General features: G+C 40.8%; 1 protein-coding gene across 1 annotated transcript in view; it reads left to right on the top strand.

The window, feature by feature from the left end:
* LOC109373638 (NACHT, LRR and PYD domains-containing protein 1b allele 5-like) overlaps positions 1-14,805 on the top strand; it is an 18,923-nt gene extending 4,118 nt beyond the window's left edge. The window contains exons 4-8 of the mRNA XM_019627663.1: positions 5,988-6,126; positions 8,382-8,435; positions 8,776-8,856; positions 11,510-11,773; positions 13,319-14,805. Of these exons, the coding sequence (XP_019483208.1) occupies positions 5,988-6,126; positions 8,382-8,435; positions 8,776-8,856; positions 11,510-11,773; positions 13,319-13,338 (558 nt within the window). The 3' untranslated portion in view covers positions 13,339-14,805. The remainder of the gene's footprint in view (positions 1-5,987; positions 6,127-8,381; positions 8,436-8,775; positions 8,857-11,509; positions 11,774-13,318) is intronic.
* The last annotated feature ends 2,624 nt before the right edge of the window (positions 14,806-17,429 follow it).

Consider the following 17,429-nt stretch of genomic DNA (forward strand, 5'->3'; position numbering starts at 1 on the left):
TTTTTTTTTATAGCATATGAAAAGTTGAAAACATGTTTTCATTCCATTATATTAAAATGTGAAGCAGGAGAGAGCTAATTGTAGTGGTCCGTGTTCATTATTGTATTACATTATTAGGGCCTTAATGCCCTACATAGAAGCTATCAGGGTGGTCAGCCTTCCTTAGCTTTTGCATGCAGACGGACCTGTTCCCTTTCAAAGGGCCTCTTCCAACCTACTGCCATGTGAGCCTTACAACAATGCAGCTGAGGAAACTCCTGTGCAAAGCAGGCACAAGAAGCAAACAGCAGCCTTGTCTGGGATGTGGGAATCGATTTGAAGGGTTTGCTTAGGACAGTGTTGTTGACCTTTGCTGCATAATGGAATTCCCTGAGGCACTTTAAAGAAGTCTGTAGCCAGGGCCTCCTCTCTAGAAGATACTTACTTAATTGTTCTGGGAATGGCAAGGGCATTGGGCTTGTTAAAGCTCCTAGGTGACTGTAATGTGCTGCCAAGGTTAAGAACCACTAGGAGAGGGAACAGTACGTACTGAATGGGTGAGTGTGCCCAGGAAGAGACTGAGATGGTTGCAAGAATTCTTTCATACAAAGATGTTGGTGGCTGGTGGATTTCGAATAGTCTAATTGTGTGCTCTCTCTTAACCAAATTTGGGGCCTTCAAAATGGGGATAATCTCCCAAGATTGCTCTAAGGATAGTATAAGGTAGTGGTTTGGGGCACTCTGAAGTTTGTAAAACTCTATGTAAATCTAAGGTGTTCTTATTAGTTTTATACTATTAATGATTTATTAACTGACATTTACCAAAAGTGCCTATTACAAGCCAGCCTGGGATAATAGCCTAAGAAATAAAAAACGAGTAAGTCACGATCTTTTCCCTCCAAAGATGCCAGCATAGAGGGAGAAATACTAGAGTCCTGTAAAGAAATAATTTTAATATAATGTGTTGTTTCCAATGAAATGGGTACAAAGTGCCATGGGTTTTCAGGAAGGCTTTCCATGTGGTGTCATTTGTTTTGGGTTTGGAGGGTGAAAGCATCTCCGGAAGAGATGACCTCTCCTGGACGAAGGAACTGCAGTGCCTAGGTGAGGTTATGGGAATGTGTAGCTGGGCTCAAGGCACTGAGATGGCTTCTGGGAAACAGGAAATAGGAGGGCTCTGGGAGGAGTGGGGCCAGGGGAAATGTTATCTCGGCTTTAAAGGCCCTGGTGACCCTTTGAAGGTTGTGAGGATAATGCTAGTGACTTGGAATGAGAAAGGAGAGGGACCAGTTAAGACCATTGATTAATGATGGTAGCACCCAGTGTACTTCAGTGATACATAGGCAGACCTTGGAGACGCTGCGGGTTCTGTTCCACCATAAAGCGAATATCGCAATAAAGGGAGCCACACATTTTTTGGTTCCCCAGTGCATATAAAAGTTATGTTTACACTATTCTGTTGTCTGCTAAGTGTGCACTAGCATTATGTCTAAAAAAACAATATATATATATGCATACTGTAATTAAAAAATACTTTCTTGCTAAAAAATGCTGACCATCATCTGAGCATTCAGCGAACGAGTCATAACCTTTTTGCCTGTGGAAGGTCTTGCCTCATTGTTGATGGCGCTGACTGATTAGGGTGGTGGTTGCTGAAGGGTGGGGCGGCTGTGGCAATTTCTTAAAATAAGACAATGAAATTCACCGCATTGATTGATTCTTCCTTTCACGAACAGTTTCTCTGTAGCATGCAGTGCTGTTTGATAGCATTTTACCCACAGTGGAACTTACTCAAAATTGGAGACAATCCTCTCAAACCCTGCCACTTTTTTATCAACTAAGCTTATGCAATATCCTAAATCCTTTTTTGTCATTTCAACAATCTTCACAGCATCTTCTCCAGTAGATTCCATCTCAAGAAATCACTTTTTTAGCTCATCCATAAGAAACAACTCCTCATCTGTTTAAGTTTTATCTCGAGATTGTAGCAATTCAGTCACATCTTTAGATTACTTTCAGTGCTAGTTCTCTTGCTGTTTTCCCCACATCTCCTCCAGTTACTTTCTGCACTGAAGTCTTGAACCCCTCAAAGTCATCCATGACGGTTGGAAGAATCAACTTCTTCCAAACTCCTGTTAATGTTGATATTTGACCTTCCTATGAGTCANTTATATATTGTGAAATATTTATTTCTAATTACAAATAAATGAAATTTTGTCTTGAAGCCGGGTACTCGTATGTGGGTGTATCTGCATGTGGGCGGACCCGCCTGGAGACGGATAGAGGAGCGGTGTCTCGGTTCCTGAGACCATCGAAAATATGTGTTTTCTGATGGTCTTAGGCGACCCCTGTGAAAGGGGTCGCGACCCACAGGAGAACCGCTGCTAATCTCGTTCCCTTTCTCTGTGTTCCCTTTCTCTGTGTTCGCAAGGCAAACAGCAAGATAGAAAACCATGGGATATGGATGCAATACAATGTAGATGTGCAACCATGAAATAATTTAGAATTTAATGGTCTTTTAGAGGACAGCAGCAGAGGAAGTACGATTGGAGGGTTGTGGGGTACAGGACTTGTGTCAGTATTTCAGAACCTTTTCATCTGTAGTATTCTGAGTCAAGGGTTCTGAATACTCTTAGTCTCCTTTTGCCGTTTCATCTTAAAAAATGCCATTTTGGGAAGCTGGTTCTCTCTTGTAACGCTGGTCCTTGGACACTGCACTGATAGCCTGAAAGATCAGGCAGCTTGTGTGGCTAGGGCTGGAGCACTGGCCTGGGGGAGTGTCTGCACCTCTGGTCTAGGACCTTCCACAGGTGTTGAGGAGTGCCTGTCTTCACCCCAGGGCGACCCTCCAAAAGGTTGTTCAGACCTTTAAAACGTAAGACCGTGCATTTGACACATTTAGTCTGACCCCAAGTGACAGAGTTGTTGTCTGCTTTACAGTTCTTGAATATTTTAATGATTCCTACCCATCACCATAGCAAAATAATTGTTATTAATGGTTAGGTAACACACTGAGCACTTGCAAGTGCCAGACACAATCTCTATAATTAATTTTCCTGACTTTGTGGGGATGGTGTTGTTTTAACCCCTATGTAACAGATGGGGAAAGTGGGGCACGGAGGGACTTAGTAACATAACTAGAGAGCCAAGCTTATGCAACTAGCAGCCAGTGTAGATAATAGGAAAATTCATTGCTGTTCCCTCTCCTAGTACTAGTACGCGTTTGTATTACGGAATTCTGGTCATTCAGAAACTAGTCATTGAGCACTTACCAGACCCTAGAGATACAGTCCGCATGAAGCTTCTATTCTAGTGGGGAGTCAGTAAGCAGAAATGCTAACTGTATAGTGTGCCAGGTAGGGGAGGAGGGCATGCCCTGGAGGAAAATGAAGAGCAAAGAGTGAGTGCATCAAGCGGGCCCTGTTTCAGGGGAGAAGAAAGCCTGTCAGCGAAGGCAGCACTTGAGCAGAGCCCCTCAAGGCTGTGAGGGAATCAGTAACATGAATATTGGTGGGAGGAGAACAAACGTGCAGAGGCCCCAAGGGAGGAGTGTGCTTTGGTGTGGAGAAATGGCAAGGAGTGATCAGCGGGCAGTAAGTGCGGGGAGGCTGACAGGCGCTGGGGAGCTGGACCACACTGGGCCGTGAGCCATGTGGGAGGAGTCTGCACGCTAAATCAGGGACTCTTACAGACCACGCCTAAAATCTGATTCCAGTTTATGCCTCAAATCAGATGTTACTCCTTTCCTCACTTCCAAGCTACTCCCTCTCTAGCTGTATGATAACCTGGAGGGCTAATGCCTGTCAAGCGTTATCTTGGGGATAATGACTCCAGCTTAGTCCCTGACTCCTGGTCACCATGAATGACTCTTCAGTGGGGGCTGCAGCTCTCCAGTTGACACTGGCCTAGGTGAGTAATAAATGAAGAGATTGTTTGTGATCACCTGTGCCCTAAAAGCCCTTCTTGTCTTCACAGATGGGGAGCTAGGAGAGCCTTCCCCCGAGGAAGCTGCCACGCAGGGTAAGACTGAGGCAATGTGCCTGCCCTCTTGTTTCCCCTCATTCATACTGTTCTCCTCACGCTGTGCTGTTAGAGGAGGACCTGAGGATCAGGGTGAAGGATGATGAGAGTAGTGATGAAGGATGAAGAAGAGATCAGATACAGACTTATGTACCAAAATGGGGTGCATTGAAACTTGAGTCACATTCAAACTTTATTTCATGCATCAGACTTACAGTGGGATTCACCAACGTGGTAATGTGTCATGTGCCATTGAATCGACTCATGGAGATGTTTAAATATACCGGAGTGCCAAAAAAAAATGTATACAAGTGGACACTTTGGTCAGCGTTGCTCAAGCAGCAGTTTGCCGTAATCAGAAATGTCTGGACGCTGATGATAACCACCTTGAGCACCTCTTGTAATTGCGGAAGTCAAACGTGACTTGTATTCATCTTTTGTTATTGATATATATTGAGTATTACAATTTTAATACAGTTTTTCTTTCTTAAAATGTGTACACATATTTTTGGCACCCTCTGTATGTTTCAAGTTTCTGTTATTTGTGAAGCTGAAGGTGTGTGTTTTAAGTAGTAGGTGATTTACCCTGTGATTGACATGTGTCAATACATATGTGACAATACCTTTTACAGCTGAAGAATGGGAGGATAAAGTCTTGCCCACAGATCATTTGAATTCAGGTATGAACTTAAACGTTTTCCAAAATATTCTTTTAAATATCATTAGTGCTGAGGGGCATATACCTTTGAATTTTATAATCATACGTATTTTATAAATTTTATTTGAAACTGCCAAGCACATTCATATAAGTAAATCTTTGTTTCTGTCATTTAGAATTTATTAAAATTCAACCTCACTGTGAACACTGTAAAGCTGAAAATGTAAGTATCTTTTAATTATAAAATAGGATGTTCTAAAATGCTTTATTTAAGAAAACATTTAATTTTATATTACCTAACTTATCTATGTACTTTTTCTCCAGAAACACAATGAAAAAGTGACCCCCAGACTTCTTTCCAGGGGACAGTTTTTGTAAGTAATTTTGTATACAGAAGACATAATATCACCAGTCATTTAAATTTCTGTATAAAAGTAACCCCAAGTAGGGAAAACACAAAACAGCATAACTAACGTCACACATTTCATGTAATTACTTAGATTGTTTTCTTTGATAATGCTCCTTCAAAATGCTGTAGAGTTCCCTTAGTGGTTTTTTTTTTTTTTTAAAGATTTTTATTGGGGATTGGGGGGATGGGAACAGTGCTGGGGAATCGGGGGAAGGGGAACAGACAAGTTGCTGTCCTTTTGTTCTTCAGTCTAGTTGTGGAGGACGTTGCTTCACTGGCCCAANGCCAGTCGGGAAAGGAGCAGGGGAGGCAGAAGGCAGGGGGCAGTGTGTAGTGGTTCAGACCTCACACTTGGGGGTCGGAAGGTGTGGGTTCACAATCAGTCCTACTGCTTTGTAGTTGTGGACTTGGGCAAGTTCATTCACTTTTCTGAGATTCTTTATCCATAAAATGGCAAAGAAAAAAAAAAGAAGGATTTGTTGGGGGAATGTGGCGTTCAATGAGTGCATGAAACACCCTGCGTAGTTCTATAAATTGTTGTTGAATATGTTCCAGGTGGTAGAATGATTTAGGCCAAAGATGGTGAGGAAGTTTAAAAACACCTATGAAAGGGTGAGCACATGTTCTCATTTGGGAATATGAAACATTGAAATCGGGAAAGGGCTGGAAAGTTAAGCGATAGCAAAGCAGGGCCAAGGACTGGAAGCCTCAACGAAGCAGAAAAGGAGGTTGGAGTAGGAGGGGCCAGAAGCAAGCGAATAAGAGGGTGTGTGATTAAGGAGTGACATTTCCAAGGTCAAAAGGTCAGTGAGCATTCAAATAAGCACTAACCCTCCTAATTGTCATCATTCCTTATTTGATATTTATGTTGTCAATTAATGCAACTTTTCCATTTAAAAAAAATCACTTTTTTTTTTAAAGGAAATTGAATTTGTGGATGGTTCACTTTTAAAATTGAAAAGTTATATTGAAGTGTATTTGGAGCAACCAGTGGAGTTTAAATTACTGTTGGTTGAAATGGATTCCGAGGAAATTGTATGGAAAGCGAAACTGAGAGAATGTAAGTGTTTTGGTTTGTGGGGCAGTGGGGATGGGAAAGCAAATAGAGTAACGGCCTGTCCTGTCATCATAACATTTAAAAATCTGATGAAGAGAAACAAAGGCCCTGGCTCCTAGAACAGAAGTGCCAGTCCTGGTTCTCAGTTACCATGTCCAGATCCCTGGAGGTCAGTGGGTGGTTCAGGGAGTGTGTGGAGGCTTCCAACAGTGGGTGGGTCTGGTCAGCAGAATTGTTTTTTTCCCTTGCCGTTCTGAGGTTTGGATCTCAGATATTTTCATGTGAATTAGGGGTATTGTGCCAAAGTCTCTTCCGTGACCTGGATTTAGATCTGTATTTTGGCTGATTACATGTCTCATTTGCTTGATGCTGCCTCTTGGGTCTTCACCGGGCAGCTCCCACTCTCTGTGATTACAGCTGTGGGACTGCAGTCTCCCTGTTTAGTATTTTGGTGCAGGGGAGCCCTCTTACAACCCCCTATTTAGCGTCCTCTCCTGCTGCGAGGGAGGTGGGAGAGGGCCCCCTGTGGAGAGGAGAGTCTCAGGGGACACCGGATAGCTGCTCCCAGCTGCCTCCTCAGGCAGATCTGAGCTTGACCTCCAATTCTACTTGAAGGAAGTTTATAGAATAACAGACATGAGTATAGTGATCACATGTTGGAGCCAAAAGGGAGACAGAAGCATTGGGTTGGGAGTGGGGTCGTATGGACTCTAGTTTCAGCCCCAGAATTAACCAGCTCCATGTGGGAGTGTGGACCTGTCTGTCTCCCACGTGTAGCGTTCTCATCTGCAAATAGCACTGAGGTCACTCCTGCCGGTGTCACATGTTTGTAGTAGAAATTATTTTTGCATCAGTTGCATTTTTTCCCAGTATCACACATAGTCCAGTCTTGACTACAGTATCATTCTGAAAAGCAGCACAAGTGGTAAGTGCCAGTAGCTGGACGTTGAAGGAGTTGTCACCCACTCTTTTATTCCGTTTGTCTCCCAGAATTTTTATTTTGCTGCACAAATGCCATAACATGGAGGATTTGTTAAATGCTCTGAAAATCTCTTTATCATCTGTACAACATTTGAATCCTTTTTCAGCTTGTGTCTTTTGTATCCATTGGGTTATGTGTGGAGTCTGTGTTTCCTGTTGTCTTTATACTCTAGAAACGAAACTCGATCTAATTATTTTGGAATTCTCAGTCCTAGTTTAAGCATGAGCCTTTTCTATTGATGTGATTGATTCTTATTCCCAATATTATACCCTTAAGTTAGCCAGTTTGGAACAAGCCCTTTTATCCAAGTTAAAATTACTTAACCTGTAAAGAGTCTACTTGGGACTCTGTCGTGGATTGTATTGTTTTTCTTGGTATTCATTAATTTGTTCCAATAAAATGAACCTGAAAGATGTTCTTTTTCAGCCACCACAAAGGCTGTAATCATAGAGGCATTTAACATGCAGCAACTTGCCTAACAGATGTTCTTCTGGACTAAAACGAAGTCTCTTGGCAGTTTTAAAGACCACTTCATAAGACTTCATGCTATGTTTGATTTAAAAAACAAAAAACAAAAAAAACTTCTTTACTAGTACTCTGCATTGTAAGATGTTCCTGGTCTCCATATTTATTTATTTATTTTTGGCCTAAGCTAATGGTTCCATGAGATCAGTCATTACTCTTAGGGCACCTTCATTAAAGGGACCTATGGCAGTCCTGCCTGAGACGTCGGCGCCTCATAGAGCCGTGGCTACATTGCACAGGAGGAAGGTGGCGTTGAATCACAATGACGTGCCCAGAAAGAACCTCACGTACGGTGTTTTCCAAAGCACAGAGTGAAAATATATGAGGTGGTTTTGGGTGGAGTACATATAAATACATTTAAAATTAAAAAATGTGTATTTTTATGTCTCCCTTATCCATATGGCAATTGATGTCAGTGTTCTTCTCTGTGTGGTAGCTATAGATTTAAAGAAATACTAAGGAAATCACCTTTCACCTGGCATATGGGTGTGGCAAAACTCATGACAGTGGTGTGCAGAGGACTTGCGTTTGGGAAACACTTCACCGATAAGACCTGTTGGAAGGAGTACTTGTTTATCCCAAAAAGTCTAGCCTAGTGCTTTTGCACACATACCAAGTTAAGCTCCAAACTCGTATTTGAACTTCCAAGAGGTTGCCAAGACCCTGGAGCTTCACACACTTTCACAAACTGATTTCATTAATTCAAATTTCATACCACTTTTTCTAATTGATGCTCATTGTACTTAAACAGGTGACTGGGTTCAGCAAGACCGGAGCCGGAACGTTTCGAAAAGCAGCACAAGTGGTAAGTGCTAGTCACTAGACATTAAGTGAGTTTAACCTGCTCTTCTATTCCTTCCTTTTGCTATGATTTTTATCTCATCGTGCAAAGGTGGTCTCTTTAAGGATCTGTTACGTGCTCTGTAACTCTCTTCATCTGCTGAACAACCTTAGAAGCCATTTTCAGTTTGTTTCTGCCTGAATGATGCTTTAAAAGAAAAAAAGAAAAAGCAGATTGAATGTCACTAGAAAATAATAAACATGATGGATTAATAAAAACATAATAATAAAGATAAATAATGGAGACCAGAAAATAATAAACTAAGTAAATTTGTTTTTTTGTTTTGTTTTGTTTTGTTTTTAAGGTAAGAGGCGACGAAAGCTGAGCAACACCTTACCTGATGAGGAGGCCTGTGATAAAAGAATGAAGATGGTTGATACCTCAGGTTTGTAACAGTATCATCAGTGGCTACAAATTATTTTCCCCAGGGTCCGCCATTGACGTTCATCCAACACATGTGCTCTGTGGTCAGTCTTTCTCGAACCACATCCCTGATGCGCCTGCCCTCCCAGATACCCTCCCTGTGTTCTGCGTTCTCAGGCGTGCAAAAGAGTTCTCCTTGGCTTACCCCAACCTACTTTTCCAGCTTGATTCCCCACTCCAACCCTTCACTCAGTCTTAACAGAATTGAGGGGAGAGGACGTCCTTAAGGGCAGGGTCATAGCCTGTCCATCTTTACATTTTCCATAGCACTGAGCATGGAGCCTTTATGCAGACGATGATGAACGTTGACTGAGTGAAGGACTGACTGTCCGTGTCCACGAGAATGTCCATGTGTGCAGTTATTGGCTTCACAGTTGTAAGCTACATCCAGGCAGAGCACCTCCAGCTCAGTTATTGGAGGCAGAGCTCAATTTCTTTCAATTAAATGTCACAGACCAAGGCTCTGTTTTTGTGAAAATACAATAAGAGATTTAAAACATTTAACGGTACTCTGAGGAGCCAGAAGATGGAGTGTGTAGCTCAAAATGCAAGTCCAGCAAGAATTCACAAATCTAAGTTTAAAAATCTGGACACAAATTATATGAGACAAGGTTTCAAGTTTTTAGAGACCTCATGTAACTCTCCAAATTAACCCTTTCATCAAAATACCTTTTATTTTACTATTATTGTAAGGTATGAATCTCTAAAAGTGGATAAACTCTCTTTAAAGTGAAATAAGATATTCTTCACTTTCTAGAGCAGGAGGCTTTGAGGATGACATATTTGTGATTTTACTGTATATCACTATAGAAATGTTTATTATTAAGTCAACAAAATAGATGAGGCTCTGAAATTATTTTTAGACATAACTACATTGGGATACAATTTTTTCTAGTTCTGTTGAGATATAATTGACAGATGAAATTGTATATACTTAAAGTACACCATGATAACTTGATATACATATACATTGTGAAATTGTAGATACCAATCAAATTAATTAACAGACACATCTATCACCTCACATGGTTACTTTTTTTTTTTTTTTGGTGATGAGAACACTTAAGATCTGCTCTCTTAGTAAATTTTAAGTATATATAATACAGTATTATTAGCTGTAGTCACCATGCTGTACATTAGATCCTAAGAACTTACTCATAACTGAATGGGACACAATTTTATATTAATTTGATTTATAGAACAAGTTTTTCTTCATGCAATTATTGGATTGTCGGAAAAGTCATGACATGTTTTTTCTATGTTTTTCATTGCAAAAATGTGTCATGACTTTTCCGACAACCCAATATTTGGCTATTTAAAATTAGCTCCAATACCAAGTAGCTAGAAATAGAATTAAAATTATCAAACTCACAATGAAAGATTAAGGATTTCCAACCTTTTTGGAGTTGACAATATGGGATCAAAATAAACAAATTAATAAAGATTGATTTTTGTTTTAGGTATTTCCACAGTGTTCTTTGAGATAGCCAGTCCTTACCTGGTAGTTTCAGATTCAGTTTATCTCTGTGTACTTTTCATAATATGGTCAGCGCTCAACTTTAACAGAACCACTTTGAGATCTTGTTAAAATTTCAGCTCAGAGATTGATAACAGTGGGTTTGGGGATGGCCTTGAAAACTTGCATTTTTACTAGGTTCCGTGTGCAGTTTTTCTTGATAGTGGGTTTTGAGAGTGAGGAGAGATCGGCCGTGTCCCAGGAAACCACTAGAGGGCGCAAGCCGTCTTCAAGAACCCATCCTTTTAGTCTAGAAAGTTGGAGAGGAAACCGAGATGGGGAAGGGTCCCAAGTACACATGTTAGATTCACATTAATAAATTGTTGGCTTTAGACGAGCAGAGGTGTGGCAGTCCTGGAGAAGAGGCAGGAAGTCTCTTACCTCTCACTCCCTTCTAACATCCCCTCCAGTATTTGTCATGCCTTGAGGATCTTTACCTGAAGAAGCTGCAGCCAGCGAGCATGTCCGCACCATAGCACAACCAGCTATTAACAGTGATTGTTGAAAATCTAGTTTAATGATAGGGCTAATATTTTTTATGGGGCCGGTTGTTGGTGTTGGAAAATATATGCCCTTCCAAGATTATGACACTTCCTTAGAGATCAACAGGTATTACAGATACCTGACTTTTCTGTGGAGTGTGCTTTTTCCCCCTAATGCCAGGAGATGGCATAATGGAGACTGCAGTTCAGATTCCTTGCTGCCCCCTTTAGTGGTGCGAACATTTAGATAGTGATATAGAGGTGGGCAAGGGCGAAGCTATGTGTTTTTCTTTTTGAGCCACCTAAATTATTTTTGGTGTCTGAATTTTTAAATTCCAACCTAATTTGTGCTGCTCTGTAAAATAGTCTCGTCCCTGAATTATCGTTGTGAACCTTATACCCCAGCTTAATGGTTAATTATATGAAATAGTTCCGTTTAGTCCTTAAGATAGTTGGGAAAGCAGAATTTTTTTTTGGCATTTAAATATATTTTTAAAGCAGTTACAGTTACAAATCATAGTATCCCTTTTAATAGAAGCAGAATCCATTTTCATTGTAAGTTGCTATTAATGACTGAAATGTCGAGAGGAACTACTGAATTCCTCATGTCTTTTTAGATGGCACGCAGACCCTGTTAACAGACACTCAGTTGAGTACCCTTGCTGAGAAGTTGGGGAAGGAGTGGGTAAAAATCGCCATTGTCAACCTGGAGTTGGAAATTAGTGATATTGATATCATCCGGGAGACGAAAGAAAATGATAGAATCTGTAAGTTTAGGATGCTGAAGAAGTGGCAAGAAAAGGAGCAGAGTAATGCCACCGTCCAGAATTTATATAACTGCCTAAAGAACGTCTCCGCTGAAATCCAAGCTGTGCTGGAAGGTGAGAAGGAAATTATCTTTTGTAATTTACATGAAATCAAGCTATGTCTTTGTGAATAGCCAATTTCTATAGATTGTGTTGCTTGGTTATGTGTAAGCTTGGGTTCAGATAATTATGCAGATTATCTGCAGTAAGCACGTGAGCTGCCGTAATCCAAATAATGATGATTTGTGCATGGAGTCAGAGGAAGCGTTCAAATATCTGCTCAAGCATTGGCTAGCTTTGTGACTAAGCAAATTCTTAACCTAACGTTAAGCCTCTGTTCCCATCTGTCAGTTGGATGCGAAAACTTCTATGTCCTGGGTCTGTTGTGAGAACGAAAAGAGGTAATGCATGTAAAGCGTCAGACAGGTAGTAAGGCTCAGTACCGGGTAGATACAAATGTCATGGTACTTGAGACAACTGGTAGCATTGAGCCTGCTGAGCCTTCCGTGGTGTGAAGCAGTGCTCAGAGAGGCCACTGGGTGGCACCAGGGAACCTCAGAGGCGGCAAAGAAGTGAAGGGAAAAAGTGGACCCAGAGGCTGAAGGGAGTTCTAGTCTCAATCCAGAAAACCACAGGGTCCTAAGCACTACTTTTGTTGTTTCATTTAGCACATTGTTATACCCGAGGTAAAACCAATTCAAAACTTTGATGATTATATATCGTTACTATAGTTAACAAATACGATGTTACATCTCAACCCTCAGTAATACCCGAGAGAGGTTTTTGTTTGGAGTGCTATTTGGACTTTTTATTCCAAAAAAGATGTAAAAGTGTGTAAAAGCCCCAGAAGTTTATATGAAAAGTAAAAGCGTTTGGTGATCTATCAGGATGCTTTCTGGCTCAGTGGACAAGGTTTCTGGACTCACCTGGTAGACTTCGGATGCAGAAGCCTCAAGCAAATAGAATAGCTGGTTTCAACATAAAATTTTTCATTCTTATTCTTGGATATGTTGAAGTTATGTAAATTACTGAGGCCCACTTGTGGGAATCTGCTTATGTGCATGTAGGTGCTTCTGCCTATTGACTACAATGGTCACTATGCTGTGATAACCAAAGAATCAGTGCCTTCCGTCAAAGGAAGTCTTGGAAAATCTGTCTTAAACCCTTCGTAATGAGCTCTTTTGCATGTTTTTTATCTGCTCCTGACCTCGCTGACACTTAACTTAATGACATTAGAAATATAAAAGGGTTTGTGACATTTTTTAGCAATAAAGAGATCGTAAAACTTATTAGTCCAAACGTCTCATTAAATAGGAAAAAAAAAATCTGTGAGTTAAAGGCAAACAAGCCACCCCCTCCCACTCCCAGTTTACCAGTGTTGTATACCTTACTATAATCAAAGTACCCAGTTAATCGGCTGAGTTTTGTATTTTTATCAGGACATTTTAGTATCTTATAACCATAGCCTTTAAATTGGAACGGCTTCTGTTAAGTTCAGGAAAACTTAGCAACTTCCCAGGAGTTCCTTTTTGAAATGGACAAGTGATTTTATTTTAAAGCATGCCTCTTTTACCCCCCAACAATGAATCCCTGAATTTGTTTGATTCTCTGTTTTGTTAGGTTTCTTACAGGCAATATGAAATGTGGAGGATGAACTGAAAAAGGAAGCCTCAGGAACTTTTACCTGCAAAACACCATTTCCACTGATAATTGGTTATAGACTTGATGAGACCTTGAACTTCACAGTCTGTGGAAGGGACGTCTTTATAGTCAGCCACTCTATAGCTTGCATTATCCAGGGGTAAAAAGAATGCAAGCTATTTGGAAAACTTGAGGAAGAAAACACCTCTATTATGTCAAGATTTATTTTTATTTTTATTTTTTCCCCCACCTCCTCCTCACACAGCCTCAGCCTGCTGCCCCACCCAAACAGGTATAATTACAAGGGGTGCTTAAAATGACTCAGGTGAGAAATGTGGTAATTTTCTTTTTTGGAATCTGTGGACTATGAAATTCCTAACAAGAGTTTGAAACATTTTTAGCAATTAAATAGTTAAACTTGCACCCATTTAGTTCAGCTTTTATCATATTGACATTAATGAAGAGAGAGGTTCCTGTCTTTTTAGCTCCCACACAAACAGGCACACGTGCCTTTAGGCACAATATATCTTTTTATGTGGGATATGATTTCTGTATCTCACATTACTAACCTATCTGGCTAGTGGCCTGTTAAACCCTTAGACCAATCATGTTACCTGGCCCTAGAGTGATTAGAAATGAATGTAATCCTCTCCCATCATGGTGTTGCTATGCACACTCAGAGTTGATCTCCTCACCTTACCAGGCAAGTTCAACTGGATCAATTATCAGAGTTGCTGCAATTTTCATCAACTTTCCAAAATCACCAGGCCAAACACTACATTTCTTGACTTTCACCCTGGGGTCATTTATTTCCTGGGGGTGGGGGTGGGGTGGGGAATACCCACTCAGAAATAGCCTTAGCAGGACCAAGTGAAACTGCCATCTCTTCTTGAAGAAGACTTGCCCCAGGGACTCATGGGCCACATTGGCTCTTGTTAATTGGTGAAATGGTTTTTTTTTGGAGGGGCATATGTATAGATATTGTTACTGTCCCAGAATCATGCATGTGGTGATTAACATTTTGGATATGTTTTGTTAACTTATTTGAAGAAACTATAAATTACCATTAGTCTTCTGTCAACATTAGTTGGAGAGTAAAATAAATCTCAATGAATTAATCAGAGAAACACACTTTATTGTTTTGCCTGTGAAGAACACATTTACTTTATAGGGAAGAATATATTTTTAATTGTCAGGGATCCTGTGGAATTCGAATCTGTGTCACTTTATGAGTTTTCTTTTTTTTTTAATTGTACTATATTTTAGGAAACACATGGAGTTTTAACATTCGGAAATATAAACTATTTAACTTGAATTTTTAAATGTTTATTATTTTTTATAAGTTGTTTTTTGAAGAAAAGCATCATTTCAGTGGTGCTTTGTATATAAGCTGGTTTCCTAACAATTTACAGCCTTTTTCATACTGTGGATGAAGGGAAGAAAAATAAACCTGCATTTGTACAGTGCAAATGTGGCTTCCTTGTATTCTTATTTCCTTACAAATTATTTTTTAAAGCATCATATTCCTCGACTGCTATTATCTTGACTGTTTAGACATTAGTTGGCTTTGGACCCAGTTCTTGGACCAAGGCTGAGTGAGAGTAAACCTGAGTTCTAGTTCTCCCAGGAGTTTGCACAGGTTTAAGACAACCTGCACATCCCCATAACTCATCTCACTACAGGAATGCTTTAGAGCCCCCCTGCCACCCCATTACCCCCCCACCCCCACCCTCCCGCTGTGATGGGAAGGTGTGTTTTTACTTATAACCGAGTGGGCTCATATTAGTTCCCTGCCTGCACATCTCTAATAGGATTTTCTTGCACATTTGGGACTCATTTTGTTATTTTACTGTATTGCTTTAGGGGAGAAGTTTCCTCTCTTGTTTTGTCATGTGGAAGCACGTTTTCACTCCATTTTCTAAAGAGGCCGCCGTATTTGCTGATTTTTAAATGTGTCTCAGGAGGATGGTGGTTTCAGCAGTTAGCCTAGCCCGTTGCCCTGTGCTTGGAGTCCTTGGGGTGAGGCAGCACACTGCTGGTAAAGGGCATGATCCCCAACTGGGTAACCAGGGAGGTGCTGCTGTGATTGTATCTAATTCCAACCCATATACCATGGTTTGAGCATTTCCCATAATGGCTCTGTAGCTGCTGATACTAAACTCAAGGCCCTGGGGTTGAATTCTGAGCTCTGAAGTTCTTCCTGCTGCTTCACTGGGATCTCCTGCTCTGTCCTGGAGCCCTCCAGTGGACTTAGATGCAATTTGTTCCCATCGTGATGTAGATTCCTCGTTAGACAGCCTGGAGTGAGTCAGCCATCTTTATTCTGTGGAAGTCCATCTTGCTGTTTGCTTTAACCTCCAGCATGAGCTTTGTTTTTTTGTTTTTTAAAAGATTTTATTGGGGAACAATGGTTTTCCAGGACCCATCAGCTCCAAGTCAAGTAGTTGTCTTCAATCTAGTTGTGGAGGGCACAGCTCCGTGGAATGCGGGGATCAAACTGGCAACCTTGGTGTTATGAGCACTGCTCTCTAACCACCTGAGCTAACCGGCTGCCTCATGAGTTTCGTTTTTAGAAGGGGGTATGCCCTGTGCATTGACAGCAGTGTTTTATTTCCAAGCAAGTGGGGAATCTAAAAGATGGTTTTGCAAGGAGGAGCTTGGACTAGTTCAGTGAGTTTTTAACTTTTCCTGAGCTATAGAAGCCATTTGTGAAAGGAATTGTTGCCTGGAACCTGCATTGGCAAAACATTCAAAAGGAGCAGCTTTGGTGCGGGCAAGGTTCTGAGGGCTCTTGAGGGATAATGAAGAGCCCTGCTGGACCCTGAGCCATTCCTGTTGGGCAGTGTGGGAACCAGCCGATGAGATGGTTGCTAGGGTCTCTTAAACTGTCATCCGGGAGTTATTTCTAAGTCATCTGCAATGTGTAGCAAACCACTTTCTAGTTCACCACTGTCGTATGTTGGCACGTGGTTTCTAAAGGATAGTAACCACAAAATCCCAAACCATAAATATGTGAACTATTTAAATCAACAGGCTCATGAATTTTGGATCCCCCCACCCCCAATATAAGCATATGTAGTTGTTTTGAACCAAGCAAGCATGTGCCTTTACAATTTTTAACATTTTTTTGTAATTGGGAATAACTTGATGTTTAAAGGCTATAAAAGCTTTATTTATTCCTAGCTTAGGAAAAGAAATGAAATGCAAGTGGGAACCCACGAAGATTTGCCTTTCTCTTTCTACCATTTTTGAGTGCCAGGGCCTGAGAACGCAAATGCATGAGTAACGCGACATTTCCTATGCTTGAGGTTCTCATGGTGTAGTGAGGGAGAGAAGAGATACATAAAAACTATGATGATGTTTGTTTGGTTATGTTGAAAGCATCCCATGACTTACTGTGGCCCTAATACAAGAGGCAGAAGGGTGCAGTGGTTGATTGCACAGGCTCTGTGGAACCATCCTGGTTTGCAGACAGCCACTTTGTCACTGTGTCCTCACATGGGGGTGGGGGAATATCTCTCTGAGTCTCTTCTGATAAGGACACTTAATCCCATCATGATGGCTCCATGGTGATGATTTAATTAACTTCCTAAAGTCCCATCTTCACATATCATCACACTGGGGATCAGAGCTTCAAAATAAGAATTTTAGGGTAACACAATTCAGTCCATAGCAATATTGTAATGCACTTTTTCTTAAACTAGGAAACCAAAATTATGCTGTCTACAACCAAGTGCTTAGTCCTCAAACAAGGACAACAACTGAATAGCCCAGGGTGACATGGCCAAGGGGTTTCATGATCTCTTCAGTGCTGGCCCAGGTTTCCCTCGTCCCCATGTTTTCTTTCCTTTTTAGGGTATCTGAGCCCCTTTAAATCTCCCTTTTTTAAAAAATGACTTTTTTTCAATTGGTCAACATACAATAATATATTAGTTTCAGGTGTACAATATAGTGATTAGACATTTATATAACTTATGAAGTGATCACCCCAATAAATTGAGTACCCATCTGACACTATACATAGTTATTACAATGTTATTGGCTATCTTCCTTATGCTATACTTTACATCCCCATGACTATTCTATAACT

This window comes from Hipposideros armiger, unplaced genomic scaffold (assembly GCF_001890085.2).
Source record: "Hipposideros armiger isolate ML-2016 unplaced genomic scaffold, ASM189008v1 scaffold_16, whole genome shotgun sequence".
Lineage (NCBI taxonomy): Eukaryota > Metazoa > Chordata > Mammalia > Chiroptera > Hipposideridae > Hipposideros > Hipposideros armiger.